Here is a 21,859-nt window from a genome sequence, read left to right as displayed (position 1 = left end):
TGAAGCAATTCCCCACAGTGACCCTGTGCATTTGGATAATTATTAGACGTGCAGAAGGAATTACCATACACAACTATGGAAAGTGTGAAATCTTCAATTCTTGGCGATGTACATTTGTCTGGCAAGGGATAAGTAGAACACTGAACAGATGGCATGCACACAGCACATCTGCTAAATTGCTGTGATTGTCATGAAAATATAGGCGGACTTTGCTGGCATAGCACAGCTACCTCATCAGTTCACATGGATAATGCCGTTTTGCACTGCTCATTGCAAATAATTGCGTGTAATGAAACTTAAAATGTTATTGATGCTTAAGTTACATTTTAAAAGGAATTTTGTAACTAATTATGAATGTGAGCTCGACCCCAAGCTGTGCAACAGATGTGACGCTTTAAACTAAATATCAAATCAAGTCTGCTGACAGAAATATATAGAACTCATCTAAAATTAAGAATCTATCCTCACTCCTGAAAGTGATAATGGTTTGTTGATACAGCTGGTGTGTTATTGATTAAAACTATTCTCAAGACTTTTTTTCGAATAACTCAGAGAAGGAAGATATATTTTGTGCTGGATTTCTGTGTGTGTATTGTTACAAGCGTTTCAACTAAAACACCCTGAAGCCTGAATATTTAGTGTTTAGTTTGTTGTCCTTTCCCGCGCCTCCGATTAGCACAGTTGACTACGCGCCGGGCAAAAGAAGTTCAACATAATATAAGTTTACGTCCTCAAGTGAGCATAGCGTGGGGTTGTCGGGGGTAAACATTTCACTTTCCTCTATGCCTCGATGGCAAGATGTTAACTACCTCGCCTAGTATATAGTTCGTGTGTTCGACCTCGACCCTGATTCCTGTATATTTGGAATTTGCATGTTCTCCCCGTGGTCATGTGGATTTTTTTCCGGGTCCTATGGTTTTTCCATATGCATTTAGAAACATGAATTTGGAGTATTTGGCTACTATACATTTTTCCAAATGAAAAGCCACTTGGTTGAATTATCATTTGTGGTCAGGTGACTTCTGAAAAAGAGCTATATAGCTCAGTGGGGCTTACCTGGTAAAATAAAAGAAAATGCCAGGGGCTCCATTACTTGATAGGACAACCACGACTGACACAAATTGGTACCCAGTATAACTTTTGTCAACTATGCAGATTGCATAATACACCAGGTTTTGTATTCTTATGTCTAGAATAATGGAAGCTTTACATTATTCTTAAAAATATTTCAAAACTACTCTTAAAAATATAACAGCAGTGCGTACTGACTGTGGTGGTACCTGCTATGATTACAGCAGTTCATACTGTGGTGGTACCTGCTATGATGATAGCAGTGAATATTGTGGTGGTACCTGTTTTCACTGCAGCAATGCATACTGTGGTGGTACCTGCTATGATTACAGCAGTGCATACCGGCTGTGGTGGTACCTGCTATGATTACAGCAGTGCATACTGACTGTGGTGGTACCTGCTATGATTACAGCAGTGCATACCGACTGTGGTGGTACCTGCTATAACTACAGTAGTACATGCTGACTCTATAGCAGTATTTATCTACTCTATAGCACAAAGTACTCACCTGACAGTGGCGTGGTGAGGCCTAGTCCCGTGCAGAGCCTCAGGCCTCGCCTAGATTGTCCAGCCGGCCGAGGTGGCACCTTGGCAGGCTGGGGCTGGGCTGCTACCCCTGATCCCCCCCCCCAACTCAGGCATGATGTTCCCGGCCGCTCTGCAGTAATATCTACGGCCTATAGTGGTAGCATCTACCGACTGTATAGTAGTAATAATTGCACGCATCGGGGTGGGGGGGACATGAGACAGTGAAGAATTTACCTGAGCGTTTAGTGTATTTTTATAGGATTTTTAACGCGTAAGAAAATGCCCCCCTCACTCCCACCGAAGGCGTGCGAATTGGCATGGGCCGTCCTACCCACCAAAGGCGCGTGAGTTGGTATGGTCGTGCATGCGTCATAAATAAGTAAATAAGACGGAAGTGCACAGAAATCGCATTAAATCGCTAATTAAACTAATTTAAAGTTGACGGATGTGAAAAAGGAATAGCGCTTGTTCATGGCGGGCGGGGCTTATGGCGTGGTACCTGGCTATTTTCTTTTTACGTAAACCACACCGTTGGAGAGGCAAGTGCGCAACCACACAAACCCCGCCACAAACAAACCCCGCCACAAACCCACACACAAACCCCGCCACAAACACACAACCAACTTTTGACTTTTATATATAGATATTCCACAGTAGGATATTTACAATACAAACCACAAAACATTTTAATTGAATTATGGAATAAATACCATCTATATCAGAATAAAAAAGATATTTCACTATTTCACTGTCGGGAGTAGAACGACATACCTCTTTGAATATTACCAATTAACAAATAATTACTTTTAATCACATGTTGGTGGAGGGCCATGAAATGGTTTCCTCCGTCTTAGCAGAGATAACGAGGCAACAATACTGGCAGAGCGCTTGCCAGGCTTACAAGACCAACCACTGGCATGCACATCTCATCCACTGTGTTTTAGTTGACACGTTTGTGACAAATATCATAGTTCATAGTTCCATTTATTTGGTATAGCCCTGTGAGCCATTCGGCTCTTGAATCGGGTGCAACCGCAACAAACAAAAAACAAAAACATGAACAAGAAAACATCTCAAAGTGATTATGTGACTGTGCAAACAGAAAATCCATTAAAAAAACATCTAAATATTCCTGAAATATCACCGTACACCAACGCTGTGTGCAAAAATCCCAGTGGGTTGCAAGTCAAACAACAACAACAAGACAACTAAGATTAAGGCCATCAGTCTAACTCCGTACTACAATAAACAAAAACATGGCCAAACCAAAAAAACTTTTCAAAATCACCAAAATAAAAGCCATAAATGCAATGTAACAGTGATCATAGGGACTGTGACCGAATTTTTAACAATAAACTACATAAACAACATGTAACACCAAACCCTAGAGCCATATTGTAGGCCACAACCTATTTCAGCCACGAAACGATGTAAATATTTCATTTAATAATTTGACATGTATAGTACAATGGGATAAGCTTTTGAAATTCCATGAAATTATGTTCAATGACAGCATTCCTCATTTATGGACAGTTTTGTCTTCTGTAATTTAACTGCATATTTTTTTTAAAAGTAAGGCATACTGCAATGGTTAAAGTAAATGGCTGGTTCTGAAATATCAAGCAAACCGCAATGTTGAAAAAATTTTGGTTTCGTATCCATTTGAATTTGAGAACGTGTTTAAAGGTTATTTTCTCATTTACTCGTATGAGTAATTCTCATGAGCAGAATGTGCATTGGCTCCATGTATAGACAACTTATTAGAATCGGATTAAATATAAATTCTACAACCAGGACTTCTGCATACTAACAATCTCCTGGCCAGGCACAGAATAAGCAATACAGTATTCCAAATATTAATGAACATAATGCATTATTTACAAGAACATTCTGAATCTTGATTTGAAGCTTTCGTGACTGCAGGAATCCATACTCTTTGGTTCTTTCGGTAAAGTCACGGAGGTATACGGGGAGGGTTTTCACACATCTGTTAGAGCTTTTAACAGACTGCGAGACAAGAAGGCTCACTTGATTGAGTAGCTAACCTTTCTCAAGAGATGCCGCGATAACAAGGTAATACCGATCGCATACATATATAACCTTGTCGTAACAGCTCTCCCGCTAGTCTAGCCGTTCCACTGCTGGATAATATTCTTTCCGCCTGAGGACGACCGCTTGAGTTGCGATCGAAGCGTCGTGATTTATTTTATTTTATACCTACGTGACTTTACCGAAAGAACCAAAGAATATATACATTTTGAATGTCAGAGGTGGAATATTGTCCACCTATCAGGAGTACAATCAGAATATTGGAGCATGTTATAACAGTGCACACCATTCGTGTAACTGTAAATAGCACACACCGCATGATGCGAATGGATGGTAACTGTGAAATGAGTTGGCCGAATGGACCACTCAGGCTCACAATTGACATGAGGCAGGCAGACAAACGGTGTGTTCGCGACACATTGCCTACTCTGGTAAACTGAAGGCATGCGGTTTCCCATAAACATAAAAATACATGCTCAGAAGTGCTAAATGAATACTGTTACATTGTTAATTCAGTAAGTACAAATAGCATATTCCTAGGGCTTATTTTGAATGTTCTTCTCTATAAAGTGTCATATTTTGAACGAGGCTATGAATGTCAAAATAACCATTATGACTGAGTGAATCAGGTTTATTTTCCAAATATCACGGAAAAAATAAAGTTAAAATGTTTACGACCCACAGAGTATACGTGAGAAGACCATCGCTGGCTTTTTTTGAAATGAAAATTCTACCTTAGATGAAACCGCTGTTATTGAGTGTTCTATTAGGTTTTGGTCACTGCTTGACAATACAAAGAAAGAAAGCCATGCCGTGAAAAATGAGATATGGCAATTTGAAAATGTTTCAACCTTGACTTTCAAGTTGATTTAAATCATTTTCACAAAAGAAACCCATGCGCTATTTCAATGCTGTCAAACTTGTTGTAAAACAGTGGGAAAGCATTATTTTGTCCATCAAGGACTGATATATATCGCATGGATTATCTACAGGATTTGTATATTCCAAAAGACCAATGCTTACATTTCAATTTTTTTTTGAAAATCGAATGCCAACCACACACAACTGATTTAAAAATGTGACTTTTGAATAATGAAAAGATTTATTTTATGGAAAGAAAAAACTGGAGGTGACTGGCTGGATCATGCTAAGTGACCTTAGTGTGATTTTAGTCTCAGCATGGTGGAACATCCGTGGATTTTCCTAGGCTTTTCATATCCGAATGAATTCCCAGAGTGTAAATCACAGATCATAGCCGAGTAACCATTGAATGTATGGACATAAAACAAATATATGCTCTAAACTAAAGGTCACCTTTGATTTCTATCAGAGTACAGAAATTGAATTGACTGGTGGAAATGCATAAATCAGCAAAGCAGATGTTTGATTGAGAAAATATACCATTTGGGGTCATTTGTTGTCCGATTAAAATCACAGGCCCTGCTGCATTATATAAAAGTGTCATTATGTGCCCAGAGTTATCTTATACCTAGATAGAAGCAGTATTCATCCATATATTTTACGTTAAAATACATGTAAAAAAAAAGGAATAATGAAAAGTAACCAGCAGGCATGGACCATGGACAGCCATTTTTTGCCGATCCACTCTTGGGTCTCCCTCTGCCATGCCTTTGTAGCCTGTGCACAACTCCCTTCTTGCACACATGCCTCGAACCCTTTCACTCACTGAGGAGAGCGTGACGCTTACAGCAGGAACTCTGGTGATTGCTCCCATCTGCGCTCTTCCACAACTCTATACCTTACTTTGTATCCTACTGGAAGCATATAAATGCATCAATTGAATGTTTCCATATGCATGCTCAAGACTACGCGTAGACAATGGCTTACCAATGTGTCTCCATCTCCTCTGTGATTTTTGACAGAGCCGAAACGAATAATCTTTAAAGAGGATGTTTGTCAAATGTCCGTGGGGCGGGGAGTGCAGGGAGTGGGAACAAAATGCGTTTTGGCGTTCTCTGGTCTAACACTGGTTGAGACTCGGCCCTAAGGAAGGCTGCTGCCTCTGGTGTAGACCAATCAGTTTCAAAGACAATGCCATCTATTACCCGTGCATGTTTTTGTCTGCATGTTCACCACAAGGACTGTGTGTGTTTAATGCAGACATGATTCCTCGCAAAGGGTTCCTGTTTAGTCTTTGTAAGTGTTTACACGACTGTTTTATTGCCAGAAAGGGTACAACCCATTCTTATGAATTGAGTATGGTTAAATAGCCCCCATTACCGGCACAGTGTGAAGACGTTTCCGTATAATATTAGGTTGACAATTACCTGAAAATAAAAATAATCGTTTAACACATAACAGGATAGCAGGATATATTGGGTTCACGTGTTATATGCACTGTGGAATAATCATGATACCACAGGGAAGCCTCACGGCATTACAAGACTCTTTAATCGGGGTTTGGATACATTGGGATGTTTGGCCAATTCCAATAATGAGAGTTTGGCTATTTGTAGAAGGAAACTGGCATAAATCTTGACTTAAAGCTTTCGTGACTGCAGGAATTCATACTCTTTTGGTCTTTCGGTAAAGTCACGTAGATAGAAAAATAATAAAGTAATAAAAATCACGACATTTCGATCGCAACACAAACAATCGTCTTCAGGTGAAAAAATACAGCAGGCGGACTGCTGAGGCAGGAAGAATATAGCAAGAGAACTACTGCAGCCATAGGTTATAAAGGTTTGAGATGAGTACAACCCAAGGAAACTAGCATACCCGGAGAAAACCCACGACACATCGGAAGGGGTGACACTCAGAGCTCTGCTGCATAGAGAGGTTCAAGAATCCATCACCGTGCTTCTCTCTCCTGACCACCTCGCAGCCAGCCCAAAACCTACAGCACCTTATATTTCCAAGCAATCTCCAATTCAAAAACGAACCAATCTCAACTCTGGCATTTTGAATGTAACAAATATTTCATCTGGAGGGATAGATTCATCCCCAAAAGGGATGACAACTGAAAGTGCAGTCCTGAGGATATAAAAAAGCTGAGTCAGGGATACCCCCCCCATCCCTCACATGAAATAAATCTTGTCTGGAATCCCAATCAACTAGGTTCAAATAAATAAATTGCTTAATTGAGTCATAATTAGCACTAATGCCTGACAAGATGTCCCCATACTCCTTGCTCTTGATGTAAGCACATCACCAGTACCGTGAGCAAAATACAGCAGTGTGAGTGCATCTTACTTGTTGATGGTTGAATGCATTAATCATTTTGGCTTTTTGTACATCATCAATGACAATAACACGTGATTATCATTCCAAACAACATTTCTAAAAATCTAAAAATACTTAGAGGTAAGAGTTTTCAAAACCTCGAAGGTTACTACAGCATTCTCGATAAGGTAATTCCAGCATTAAAAAAAGTAATGTGGCAAGGTTTGTCAGGCACACCTGCAAACCATATTTGACCCTGGTATGGTATGTATATTGAACTTCTTTCAACTTAAATTAATTCCTAAAAGTTCTAGATATTTTCTTCATAACTCTGATTTAGCCACTAGGTTAGATTCAGAAATGTGAGTCGTAAGAGTCGAAAGAGGAATACTGAATGAGAGGAGGTAGGCGCAACGCCAACTCGTGAATTTCACTTTGATGTTACGTGCACAAGGCACATTCAAAAGCTCAATTGCAGGGGAAAATGTGTAACTACACACCAGTCCCAGACTCTCATCAGACTATTTGACCTGGGAGGCTGCATGGATTTCATTTCTGCCATCCTTTTCAATACAAAAGTGTATCTAATGCATGCATGAGCTAACCCAACAGAACTCTATATGAAAGCTGTCTCCTTAAACTGAAGCTAGGTGTTAACAATGGGAACAGGAAACACAATTTGGGGAAATTAGAATTTCAAAAATAAATACTTAACAAACTCATTAGCACCTTAACAAAAGTCACATCTTACAAATAAAATGTTTTCACATTTCCTTTTTACATTTGTTTAAAATGCACATTAGAGTGGTCTCTGCCAATTTCACAGTCCTACAGGGTTGCTCTGAATATATATTCAGTGAAGCCATTGCACAACACTTTTTCCATACTCATTCCACCTCAAAACTTAAAAATATGCAAATTGACAAGGCTAACATACTCCCGTCCTGCAGCAGAGCCCTAAGAAGAAATGTAAAGCTGTTGGGATAGAAAAAAGGTTTCCACAGGAGATAAGATGCAGCGAAGGGAATTTGTACAATAAATTTAAAACACTGGCAATTTTTTTTAAATAAATCATACTTTTCAAAATCACATTTGAAGTTCAACAGCAAAACTGCGGGCAGGTTGAGAAGTGTGACGTTGTGCTCATAGACACAATAAAACATTACATTTACCCCGGGGATTGCTGACGAAGCACACTTTTTACATTCAATCGTTATCCTTATTAAGATCCAGCACATGTATAGTCCTAATGCAAGATTGTACAAAATGCATTACCCCCACGTGGGGTAATACATTTCAGAGATGATTGTGACTCTTATCTTGGAATTAATCAAATATCACTTAACGCCAATAGTACATGTAACTGCCCATCTCGGGGATAGAACAGATGACTCAAAATAAATCGAAGAGAAAGTGTGTCCTCATGTAAATTTAATTTATTTCTCAACATATAATTGGTCCATTATTTTTAGGTGCAATGTAATCACTGCTTCGGGGATTTGGTGAATTCTTTGGCTGCACAATAGGTCCCTGGCATGCCAGCGAACCCACGATGCTGAATTCAAATGATGGATTGTGCCCTGCGTTCTCAGCAATAACACAACACAATTTACCTGCATGCAGAACGTACAACCTATGTTCATGCACCGGGTAAAAGGTAATCATATACAGCTGTTCGTGTATATATATTTTAATTATGTTCAAGATGTAGCACAAAATAAGCTATTATTTCTGCAGTACATGATGTAGCCAGTCTACCCCAAAACATACATATTTGAACAGCTTTTCCCTTTCTGACTCGAAATCTCACAATGTGAGCCGTAATATATATTTCGATATCAGCAAAACTCGAGCGCAGATGTGGCTTCTCATTTATGCATTATACATGAGGTTAAGCCACTGTATGAATTACGGAGCAGCAATAATGTCATGCAACCAAACATACGCAGAGAAGTGCTGTGCACACTTCATGCAACCACTGAAAAACATTATCCATTGAATAGCCCTTTAACTGCTAATCGTGCTGAAAGTGAATGCACTTAATAAACGAAAGTGGAAGTGAGAAAACATCACCACTAAATTAGGCTTACAAACATGCATGGTAATTTCAGCATAATGAATCAGTGTGATGAAAAATGTAAGCTTCAGGTGTTTCTTTTTTTTACTTTTCACGTAAAAATAAAAACAAGGATTGTCCCATGCTCCACAAAGTATCAGAGCAAGTGCTGTTAGTATCGTTAGTCCTCTCCTCCAGTTGGTGACTTTTTTTTACTTGAAAAACACAAGCTCGCGCGCGTGCACATAAATGCCGGGTTCACAAACGAATTGGATCGAGTGTTTAATAGGCGGCAGAGTCACTTGAATTGAAACAACAATATCGAAAGAGAGCAGAGGTGCCAGACTTACAACGGTGAAGTCGTCGGGGCCGCATTGTTGACCCCCAAAGCGGCACGTGAGCATCATCTCGCCGAGCGGGTGGCCCAGCCGCTCCAGGAGGGTGCGACTCAGTCCAGCAGGGTCACGGGGAGGCAGGAATGTCGAGAAGTCAGAGAGTCGCAGAAACCATTGTCGCTGCGATTCAGCGAGCGAGGCCAACACGTCGGGGTCGGCCGTGAGGTTTACGATGGTCGACGGCCCGTTAGCCAAGCGCGTGAGAAGGCCGAGCCAGATGCCCAGGGCGTGTAAGTCGGTGCGGGTGAGGCGCGAGAAGCGCACGAGGTTGTTATTGCAGAGCGTGATGGCCGGGAAGGTGAGTCCACGCGGCCACACCGTGCTCACTTTGCTGTTTGAGGGCCGCGACAGCAGGTGGTGCACACGGTCGGCTGATGAGGCCAGCAGGAGGGCCAGGGCCGCCACACAGGCCAGCAGCCAGAGGAGGCGATAGGTCCGCGTGCGTCGCGCGGCCAGGACGTGCCGCACGCCGTGCAGTCCCGTGCGGCTTCCAAACCGTGCCGCGGCGAGCGTCACTGCTAGGCGGAGCAGCAAGGAGGGCGAGCGGCCCTCGTGGCCTTCGCAGCTGGGCATCTCTCCAACATCGTTTTCGGGCTCTGGCTCCGTGGGCCTCTCCATGAGCGGCTCTGTGCTCTCTCCGCAATCCTCGACTGCACAGCTGGTGGCCATGCTCTCTGCCCGTACGAAGCTCTCAGTGAGAAATAAGCAGCAGCAGCAGCAGTAGCAGCCAGATAAGCCAGAAATGTCTGCGCAGGCATCTAAACGAAAGATGCCGACAATTTCTATTTGTCATCCTCATTTACCACCTGGCGTTTCCTTATTCCATGTTGGAGATTTTTTTTCTCCCTATTATCTATTGCTCTTTCAAATTCGTGCTCTTTTCAACACCAGTATGGTTTTCTTTCAGATGAAACCCAAGGGAAGCTCAGAAACAGCACGAACCCCTTACAGCGCTCAGAGGATGAAGTTTCCTTCCTCGTATTTTGACTTAATTTTCTGTGATCGAAACCAAACGATTTAACCTGTCAATAATGTTCAAGGCAGCATCCTTTAACTCCCATTGTTGAATTCACCGTTCTTTCTCACGAACAACAAACAAATAAATGCATACAAAAGAAAACTGAACACATCGCCCGACATGAGGTACAATTGTAACAATAAAAAAGTACTTTCTTATATATTAAAAAAAATGTTTGAAGTCACCAACAATGTTCCACCGCCTTCCAAAAAGGCTTCCTTCCCACTCCTAAACGCTGCCTGAAGTGGCAGGTCTTCTTAAAATCATTCATTTTTATTAGCTGCGCAAAACTCCCGATTCCTATAAAGCTGTTTATTCCGAGCACGTACATCAGCAGTTGTTAACCTCAACTCCATTGCCCCACGCCCTCCCAGCATGAGGGAGCAGCCCACAGTTTTGCCTCACTGGAGCAGCGGCGGTGCTACAGCCAAAGCAGGATAAACGGCCGAGCATGGCTAGCCACAGCCGCAAATCTATCACAGGACCGTCCAATTAGCTAGCTCCACCGCCCCCCGTGCGAATGAGGGCACAAAAAGAGATCTGCTTTTGAAAAGACAAGGATACTCTTGGGTGAGCACATTCCTTTGAATGTTGTCGTCCTGGCTCTTTTCACGTTTTCGTCACAGCAATTAAGACATGCACAGTTGTATTTTGAAACGTTACACTTCCTCGTCATGTCCACAGATCGCACTAGCAGAAACTTTGGCTGCACTAATGTCAAACACACATTACGCAAACACATTTTTGATGTATTTCGTGTGGAAATGCAGTGGCTTCTCAAGGTGCTGCATCTCATAAGATGCGCAATGTACAGTGTAATTATATACAAATTAGTTTTTTCATGTGATCTTTCCTGTGACCAACAACCACAGCACAAAGGCTGCATTTACTAGTGCACCATGCATCAACTGCATCACCAGCTGATGGTAGAAAACTGAGAAAATAAATAGCTACTTAAAACAAATGCATACATTTATACCTAACAAAATATACATTTCATAATGGGCAGCTCTACACATACATCGAAGAAAAATAGAGCACAGAGTCGCGTGGTGCATCAAAAATGCAGGCTGAAGTTATGTAACAGTTTTTGGTCACGCAATAGGTAAGAAACACAACACGATCCTGGGAGCAAGTATTATTGACAAATCCTGAGTAACATCCAGTTTCAACAGAGCATTGCAAAAAATTGCCAATCGACGTGTCCAGGTTACAGCTGCGACAACGTTATTATGTCCGAATGCATTTTACTCCAGGCAGATAATAAGCGCGCTATTTTAAAACGTCTTGTACGACATTAACACTCACAGCAAAGAGTTGCTCTGCGCAATCAAATGAACATCAGTTTTCGCTGATCTCTGTTGGCAGCCCCAGGCTAGCGGTTGAAATTCTGCATTCCATCGGTGGCTTTACACGTATACAGCAAATTCAACAGACGCGACTTGTTAAACATATCTACGTGCGAGAAAGAATCCTCCAGAACTTTGCGCTGTGGAGTAGAGCAGAGTTGTAGGCAGCCCAGGGCAGTCTTCGCTGTCCCTCCGGCTGAGCGAGGGATCAAGGACGTCACATGCAAGAGCTAGGAATTTCCACGCATAGCACGGGGAACGCTGGAAGCCGACTACTTCACTGCCAAATTTCACGTTCTCTGCACGTTCGGCTCATTTGCCGCTCCGCTGCGACTGCGACCGACACCGCTGCTCTCCAGCTCAGCGGCACACATCGGGGGCTTAAACATGTTAACACCTAAACGCACATCGGCCGTCCGTCTGAAAGGTTACTCATCTTAACCCCTTGCGGTACGAGCCATCAGCACTCATTATTGTAGGCTGCACTGAGGTGTGCAATTCAACGCAATATATTGTTGCTGTGCAGTGATTTGCTGTCTTGCTGTATTAACAATGACATTAATCTGTCCCGTTGTTTAAGTAAATACAAATATCCGAAAAAGTGCATGTATAAAATGAAGCGACCATTTTAAGGCACAATATCCAATATAATCATGGTGTTGTCAGTAAACAAAACATTACAGCAAAGGGTTTGGGCAATCGCATTTATGTTGTATTGGTCAGATAATCTCATTTTCTGTGCAGAGGCCAACTCAGTAGGGGATGGGGAGGGACATGTGGGAATTACATGGGGGCGATGGACTCGCACGAAGCAGAGCGTACACACGCTGTACAGAAGGGTGGGTGTGCAATATATTTTGAGGATGAAATTGAATTTGGTGTGTGGAAGGCTGAATATCAACTTAGCGTACACCCCTCCATTCACCCCCTTTTCAGGCTGTTTCTCCTCCATCTCTCAATTCCCACCTCCCAACACCCACCTAAGCCATATTTCCCCTCCCCTCCCCTCGCTAAACAACATTTCAAACCTAGGATCTCAACTGCACGCCTGCAGTTTTATTGGTTCGTGTGGCGAGCAAGCTCGGCATGCAGTCACAGATGTGACGTCACTGCTCACTTGCCGTGCAAAATAAATGCATTATTGCGCCCCCCCCCCAAAAAATACAAAAGTCTATTTGTATACTTTTTGCATTCTGTACAGTCTGGAAGCTACCCACATGCCAAATTTCAAGTTTGTTGCATGTTGGGAAGTATTTTAAACATTTTTAACAGACACATTCACAAATTTCCCTTTTGTATATATATAGATTAAATTAAATAAATTTTTAATGCAAGTGTCGTTTTTGCAACTTTAGCCAAACAGCAAAATATATCCCAAATGATCATACATTGCAATTCATCTGATCGCAAGCAGGATTTTGTCTCTATTAATCTTCACGAACAAAGTGATTCACTGGCGTGGAGTGATACTTCATCACAGATTGTCGAGGCTAAAGACTAAAGAAAGCCACAGTGCTTTGGCCAGCATCTCTAAGGCAACGGAGCCACCATTGCAGCACAGCAAATGCATCCGTTTGTGCTTACAGTCACATTCGTGTCTGCACAATGAGCCGTGTCCTTTTGCTTTGCTTTATCAATTACCTACACATCGCTCCGACGATTTTATGTGAATCGCTAACAAAAACATTTTATATCTCTTTGTCAATTCCCTACTGCATGAAAGCCTTGCTGTGCCATCGGTCATGGGGGTTGTTTGACCATACTTCACCTCGCTGGTCAGTGCGGTTTGTGAAGGCTGGGGTGGGACAGCCCAAGGCTGGTTCAGCTATCACTCACAACTGATGTTAGCTGTGGCCAGGACTCAAACTCAAGTTGCTGTGTTAAGAGCACAGTGTTTGAAAACATCCTCCTTTATGCTTTGGTGTTTTCCATTTTTGTGTTTACATTTGCTTTATCTATGCGATGACCCCATTAGCATTTACCATTGCTCAATTCGAGTTCTAGTAGGGCCTTGCATTAATATCCATTAGCTTATTGTGCAATTTGTGCACATATTTTCTATGTTTCGTTTGACAAAATTAAAACCGAGGATAACGTCAACTCAATATCCTATTTAAATATGCACAGGTATGCAGCTTGCATTAAAACAAATGACAGAAAACATTGTCCCTTAAGAGAATTCTCAAAACTTATGCAGTCTCCTGTGACGCAAAAGCATGTTTTTTTCACGTAAATATTGATATCGCTTTATTATTGAATGTGGTATCTACAAAGTGGGACTTGAGAAAAACTGCGAAGGATGGTAGCCCGGTGCATGTGTGGAACGACGGGAGGGCCTCGGCTTGGCGCTGATTTTTATTTTGTTACCAGGTAAGGCCCATGTGTTGCAACCGAAACGTCGTATGCTATTATGTTATTTTATTATTTCTTATTTATACGTGACTTTACCGAAAAAAACAAAGAGTAATCCCTGCAGTCACGAAAGCTTCAAATCAAGTCTGAACCACCTCTTCGGGGAGGTAAGAGGTCTGTGTCTTTGTGTTGTCTCTGCTTGTGTATCTGCCTTTGTGTCTTGGCTTGGATTTGTGTCTCTGTGATGTCTCTGCCTGTGTGTGGGCCTTGTTGCTTCCGTGTGGGTGCTGCCGAACCCCACTTTACCTCGTGCTGATTTGTCCCATTGTCACTCAGCCTTACCTTCTCTGCCTATTTAAGGCAACTTTACTGTGTGCTTGTCTCTGTGCTGGCTCGCTCTACTTGGTTGTCTGTGTGTGCGGTCTGTATTTAGAGTTTCATACTTTACCTGCAATTTAGCAATATTTTGAAATAACGTGATCAACCGGACTATGCGTTAATTGTGTTTTGACCGACCGTCTGTGTTGCTTTACATGGTTTCCAAAATTTTTGCTAAACCCTGTTTGTCTGGTATGCTTCTCTCTCTGTGTCCCCTGTTGTATCTGTGTCAGTTCCCCCTACTTGGGTGTCTGTATATACATCTGAGGTTATGTGTCTCCCCTCTCTCATAATTTAGCTCTTCTGTACCTAATGATGGCTGCTTGTGTTGCAACCGAAACGTCGAACACTATTACGTTATTTTATTATTTCTTATTTATACGTGACTTTACCGAAAAAAAACAAAGAAGAGCTTCAGTGGTTATATTTACAAACAACACGTTTTCAAATTCTCGTAATATTTAATATAAATAATGTACACATACAAACGAGCGAGCTTATAGAAAAGATAGTGCCTGATTAAAATAGATAAGTTCAAAACTCATCCTACCCTCCTCAAAAACACATTTTATAAGCAATACGTTTGCTTTGTGCAAGTCAGATAAAAGCCGAAACAAATAATTCATAAAAAAACTACAGTATGCCACATTTTTCAGTGTCTGCAAACAATTCACCCCAACCTTGCATATACGGACATTCAATCATCTCAGAATGCTTCAGAGGCCCACATAGCTAAAGGGAACAAAGAAGTTTCTCCATTGTGAGTTTGCTTTGTCACAGTCACCTTAGACTTCTGTTGCCCGTTAACACCAAACTTTGTCAACGCCTACATATCCTCCACCAAACAAGTCTGGCCTGGCTATAATCCATGGATGTTATTTTTTTTTTCTAAAACAGGAGGCGTATGCAATTGTATATTTCTGAATCAACTGGATGCATTTATTTTACACCCTTTTTGCCTTTCATTTGCCTTTTGAAAACAATCATATTTGCAATATATTTCACACCAACAATATGTTTTATTATTATTGTTTACGTTAACTTACAAAAATGTCTACTTACAAATGCATTTTTAGAGTATACAAGGCAACCTTTGTTAGCTCTATGGACAATTTATTTAACTGTAAAAATGACGTCTCCTGTCACACAGCTTCATATATTTATCCACTATTAAGTGTAGCACGGAGATGAAAGAAGAGAGAGACACATGAAGAGACGTCAGGTTAATGAGATAATAAAAAAAATACAAACACATAAGCAATTGATGTTGAGTTCTAGTCTGAAACATCTGCACCGCCATTAACAGATAATAGTGGAACCAATAGCTAATAAAACAATCATAATAATTAGCAAGCCCAAGGCTTAGATAAAGTAATGACGAGGTGCCAGAAAAGAGTATGAGATGCCGCCAGCTGCCATGTGTAATGTGTGCCTGTGCATAGCAAACCGTTAGCTCGCTCTTAAATAATTACTCACACTTGCCGATGCAGTTAATATTATTACAGTGGTCCGAATTTCTCTGGAGTGTAAAGCGTAACTGTGGGCAAGGGGCAGCATTTTCCCAACCAGATATAGTGGTGATGTGATGAATTGAATTCCAATACACAGGACAAACGAACCCATTCTCAATATATAAATTGTGATAAGCATTCGCCTATCATTATCGTCATCATTTAGTAACATAATGATAAATTCACGTAATATGTACCAGCATTCACACCAAATGACACGACACATTATTATCCAAAGCATTGACTGGCATTGCATTCATGCTCAGGTGCTTACAATGGATAATAAACCGATTGGGATTAAAACAACCCTTTTCACGAGTTGTTGAAACATCACGCATATATTTGCATCACCACCTGCTCACAAACCGAGGAATTTGCCGTGGTCTGGGTGCATTATTCTGGCAGAGAACGCTACAGGCAGATGCTACGGCCACGGCACTCAGGAGACGAATCAGTGGGGTCCATAACGAACATGCCTAGCCCCGCACATTCCTAGAGCCCTGTCCACTGGACACAAGCTACAGAGCATGAACCACTTTCTGCAGTGGGACTGCTAAACACATGGGAGACAGAGCCATCTGCATAGCACTAACAAGAAGATGGTTAAATACATAAAGCAGCAGGTGAGCCGAATCAATGAGGCTGCATATCAATGACATTAATAGAGGTGTAGATAATCCAACATTTTTTTTATTTAAAGCTTTCGTGACTGCAGGGATTCAACTTCTGGGTTCTTTCGGTAAAGTCACGTAGAATGGAGATAAAATAATAATTGAGTGCGCTGTCTTCCGGACAGTCCTGTTTCTTCACCTGAGGAAGGCTACTTGTGTTGTGGCCGAAACGTCGTGAGAATTTTATTCTGTTATTATTATTATTATTATTTTATCTCCATTCTACAGTGAGGGAAAAAAGTATTTGATCCCCTGCTGATTTTGGACGTTTGCCCACTGACAAAGAAATGATCAATCTATAATTGTAATGGTAGGTTTATTTGAACAGTGAGAGACAGAATAACAACAACAAAATCCAGAAAAACGCATGTCAAAATGTTATAAATTGATTTGCATTTTAATGAGGGAAATAAGTATTTGACCCCCTCTCAATCAGAAAGATTTCTGGCTCCCAGGTGTCTTATACAGGTAACGAGCTGAGATTAGGAGCACACTCTTAAAGGGAGTGCTCCTAATCTCAGCTCGTTACCTGTATAAAAGACACCTGTCCACAGAAGCAATCAATCAGATTCCAAACTCTCCACCATGGCCAAGACCAAAGAGCTCTCCAAGGATGTCAGGGACAAGATTGTAGACCTACACAAGGCTGGAATGGGCTACAAGACCATTGCCAAGCAGCTTGGTGAGAAGGTGACAACAGTTGGTACTATTATTCGCAAATGGAAGAAGCACAAAAGAACTGTCAATCTCCCTCGGCCTGGGGCTCCATGCAAGATCTCACCTCGTGGAGTTGCAATGATCATGAGAATGGTGAGGAATCAGCCCAGAACTACACGGGAAGATCTTGTCAATGATCTTAAGGCAGCTGGGACCATAGTCACCAAGAAAACAATTGGTAACACACTACGCCGTGAAGGAGTGAAATCCTGCAGCAACCACAAGGTCCCCCTGCTCAAGAAAGCACATATACATGCCCGTCTGAAGTTTGCCAATAACCATCTGAATGATTCAGAGGACAACTGGGTGAAAGTGTTGTGGTCAGATGAGACCAAAATGGAGCTCTTTGGCATCAACTCAACTCGCCATCCCCACCGTCAAACATGGAGGTGGAAACATTATGGTTTGGGGGTGTTTTTCTGCTAAGGGGACAGGACAACTTCACCACATCAAAGGGACGATGGGCGGGGCCATGTACCGTCAAATCTTGGGTGAGAACCTCCTTCCCTCAGCCAGGGCATTGAAAATGGGTCGTGGATGGGTATTGCAGCATGACAATGACCCAAAACACACGGCCAAGGCAACAAAGGAGTGGCTCAAGAAGAAGCACATTAAGGTCCTGGAGTGGCCTAGCCAGTCTCCAGACCTTAATCCCATAGAAAATCTGTGGAGGGAGCTGAAGGTTCGAGTTGCCAAACGTCAGCCTCGAAACCATAATGACTTGGAGAAGATCTGCAAAGAGGAGTGCGATAAAATCCCTCCTGAGATGTGTGCAAACCTGGTGGCCAACTACAAGAAACGTCTGACCTCTGTGATTGCCAACAAGGGTTTTGCCACCAAGTACTAAGTCATGTTTTGCAGAGGGGTCAAATACTTATTTCCCTCGTTAAAATGCAAATCAATTCATAACATATTTGACATGCGTTTTTCTGGAGTTTTTGTTGTTGTTATTGTCTCTCACTGTTCAAATAAAGCTACCATCAAAATGATAGACTGATCATTTCTTTGTCAGTGGGCAAACATACAAAATCAGCAGGGGATCAAATACTTTTTCCCTCACTGTACGTGACTTTATCGAAAGAACCCTGAAGATGAATCCAACAATTATTTGTTGTCAGTTATGCCAGTGATGCACAAGTAATACGCAATCCAGATGCGTTTCATGCATGTGATTACACTAGTTTACTGCCAAAATGCTTCCGAAATAAATGCAGTCCAACTTTACTAATTCTGGGTCACTGAGAATGAAAATGATGCTTAAAATTGTTGATTGGCTCTAGTTTTCAAGATATGCTACTGGGTCAATATATACGACCCTTGACTTGGGAATGCTGGAAGATCGGTGAGTTATAAAGGGAAGAGATCTAAATTTAAACCAGAAATGACTAAAATACATCTTTAACTGGATCTATGAATAAATCTATGACTGGGTTAGGACAGCACTTGCTTTTTGAGCAAAACAATGAATGATGCAATCTGAACCTGGTATTGCGTCATACATAATATGAATTGCATCATGTTACTCCTACAAGTCACGGATGCCGCAATCACAACTAGGCATACATCCCTCTGCTGAACAAATTGCCCTATATCAGCTCTAGAAATCATACAGTGTCGTGCTCTCTTATTTGTCAGTGTTTGATTTTGCAAAGGGACACATTTCTGTTTAGCCAAAGTGAGCAGAGATGCTTCATACTTGTGTGAACAAAGCAGATAACTTCTGCTATGTTTGTGGTGAAGTGACTTTTGCATCACAAAAGCGCAGTTTCACCACTATGGTTAAGAAAGCCTATCACCTTTATTTTGGCTACAAAATTGGAGATCAGGATAAGATGTGGGACCCACACATGCTGCAACACTTGTGCAACAAATATTTGCCAGTGGTTGAACAGGAAAAGGAAATATATGCCTTTTGTAATGCCAATGATTCGGAGAGAGCCAACAGATCATATCAGCAATTGTTACTTCTGCATTGCGCCTCCAGTTGGGAAAGGTGTGTCAAAAAAACTTCTGGTCCTGAACCATCAAGGTCACATGACCCAGATGTTCTCCCATCCTCCTCCTCTGAACCACACCTCATAACACAAGGTAAATTGAAAGACCTTGTCAGGGATTTGGAACTACCCAAGAGTAAGGCAGAGCTGTTGGGCTCCAGACTGCAGCAGTGGAATGTCCTGGCAGGTGATGTTAGGGTTTCCATGTTCCGTGACCATCAAAAGGGTCTTGTCCCATTCTTCTTCATGGAAGGTGATCTTGTAGCCTGCAACAACGTGGATGGTGTGATGGCAGCCCTCAACATCGTTCATGATCCAGATGAGTGGAGACTGTTCATTGATTAACCGAAGATGAGTCTTAAAGCTGTTTTGCTGCATAATGGAAATGTTTTGCCATCAACTCCAGTTTATCATGCAGTCCGTATGAAGGAAACCTATGACAACATGAAACAACTTTTGAGGTACAAAAACTATGACCAACATCAGTGGCAGCTTTGTGGCGATTTGAAGGTTGTTGCTCCCTTGCTTGGTCTGCAGACTGGATACACAAAGTGCTGCTGTTTTCTCTGCACATGGGATAGTTGGGCGAGAGATTCCCACTACATCAAGATATATTGGCCACTCCGACAGTCATTGGAACCTGGGAGGAAAAGTGTTCAGCATATACCACTTCTTGAATCAAGGAAGATTTTGTTACCACCCTTATACATCAAGCTGGGTCTGGTGAAGAACTTTGTCAAAGCCATGGACAAAACACAAGCAGCTTTCAAGTACCTCCATGGAAAATTTCCAAGGTTAAGTGAAGCTAAGATAAAGGAAGGTGTCTTTGTTGGTCCTCAGATTCGTGAACTTCTTCGAGATGAAGCATTCGAAAGTCCACTGCGTGGCAAGGAAAAGATGGCATGGAAAGCCTTCCAGTTAGTGGCAACACATTTTCTCCCAAACAACAAGGCAGACAACTACAGGGAGTTGGTAGAAAACCTCCTCAAGGCCTACAAAAGCCTTGGTTGCAACATTTCACTAAGGATTAAAAAAATACTCTCATCTAGATTTTTTTCCCCACCGAACTGCGGAGCAGGGAGCGACGAGCATGGCGAGTGATTTCACCAGGAGATTGCAACAATGGAGAAACGCTATCAGGGCAAACTGTTGCTGGGCAGTGACAAAAGATGCTCCATTTAATGAATACAAGAGACAAGCCAAGAATCGCCGAGTAGACACTGAATAAGGACTAAACTACGTACTTATATACATAATAGTTTTTTGCCTTTTGTTTCATAATACATTTTATTTATATAAACCCTTTGCTGATGTTTAAAGTGTTACATGAACAGGACAGGTGACATGTTATCATGTAAAGCAACCATAAACACATGAAAATACCTCGGTACACAATTTATGAGTAAAACTCTACTAGCTACACAATATACATAGACGTAAAATGTAAAAACATAAATATCTTGAGAACAGTAGTCAATCAGTTGTTTTAATTGTCATATGTGAATTTAGCACATCAAAATCCATAATGAACAGCACATTTCAACTCTGAAAAAAAACGACGTCTAAAAAAGTGTAGACCAGTGTTATTTACCCACTTAACAGCACAAGAGCACACATACCGTCATTTATTTTTCTGCATGGCTAGTTACAGGTTGGCTGACAGGAGCTTACTTATCATCATCCTCAAACATGGTCATCAACAGCAGCAGCTTTGTAATCATCATCCTTATTTATGCCATACACCTAATACAGAATGTCCATACATTTTACATCCATATGATATTATCCATGGCCCAAAAGTGTATGTAATGCAAACTCGTTTGGCAGACATACTTGCATGCCGACAAACAGGACATAAAATCAGACAGATGGATGTTTGTGTGTGACACTAAGTAAAGAAGATGTGCAACATCAGCGACATCTGCTTCATACCCAATGTTCACACAACACCACATGCATTCTACTGATGAACATGGTCGCTTGCCGTGCACACTGTAGAACACCATACTAATGGGTGGTATGTGTCATGAGCAATACAATAACATCTTATGCCTCTTGTCAGAAAAGAGCTGTGGTCCACCTAATCTTATTAAAATGTCAACCATCTGCTGTCCTTTACAAACGTTCTAAATGTTATGCAAGGTGCCTGGTATGCGACTAAATTGTATGAATAAAAAAGAGATTGCTCAGTAACGGCCAAGGATAAAAATAACCACGCTATGACACAACCATCTGGTTGTGCAGACTTATTTACACCTGACTCAAAATTGCAAGGCTGAAACTTTTAAATCCTGGTTGATGGTTACTCAGCCCATCGCCTCTCTGCAATCTCTATGGTCGATAGAATGACTATCACTGTGTGGATGTACTATTGGACAGCCTGGCTCTAATCACAAGAATGTGGGTTGCCACTTTCCTATGGGCTGCTAATGGAGATCAGTGCCATGGAAGGATGTACGCGAATTTACGTTGTTGAACTTATTTCGCACTGTACGTAGTCAACCGTGCTAATCGGAGGTGCGGGAAGATGGGTGCATGCTACAAAATATTAAGGAATGAATACACCACAGTCTACACTTGACTTAGA

At 41.6% G+C, this 21,859-nt stretch overlaps 1 protein-coding gene across 2 annotated transcripts in view; it reads right to left on the bottom strand.

The window, feature by feature from the left end:
- Positions 1 to 21,859, bottom strand: part of LOC116947419 (acid-sensing ion channel 1-like) — a 134,938-nt gene that overhangs the window by 48,296 nt on the left and 64,783 nt on the right. Inside the window, exon 1 of one of the 2 annotated variants that reach the window (XM_032963116.2) lies at positions 9,238 to 17,751. The exons of the other annotated variant lie outside the window; for it this stretch is intronic. Within the exon in view, the coding sequence (XP_032819007.1) occupies positions 9,238 to 9,951 (714 nt within the window). The 5' untranslated portion in view covers positions 9,952 to 17,751. Of the gene's footprint in view, positions 1 to 9,237; positions 17,752 to 21,859 lie in introns of those variants that run through there. 2 annotated transcript variants of the gene reach the window in all.

This window comes from Petromyzon marinus, chromosome 2, assembly GCF_048934315.1.
Source record: "Petromyzon marinus isolate PM22_M1 ecotype Great Lakes invasive population chromosome 2, UKy_Petmar_22M1.pri1.0, whole genome shotgun sequence".
In the NCBI taxonomy this organism is placed as follows: Eukaryota; Metazoa; Chordata; class Hyperoartia; order Petromyzontiformes; family Petromyzontidae; genus Petromyzon; species Petromyzon marinus.
The sequence above is the reverse complement of the archived record's forward strand: the minus strand, read 5'-3'. Positions and strand labels throughout refer to the sequence as shown.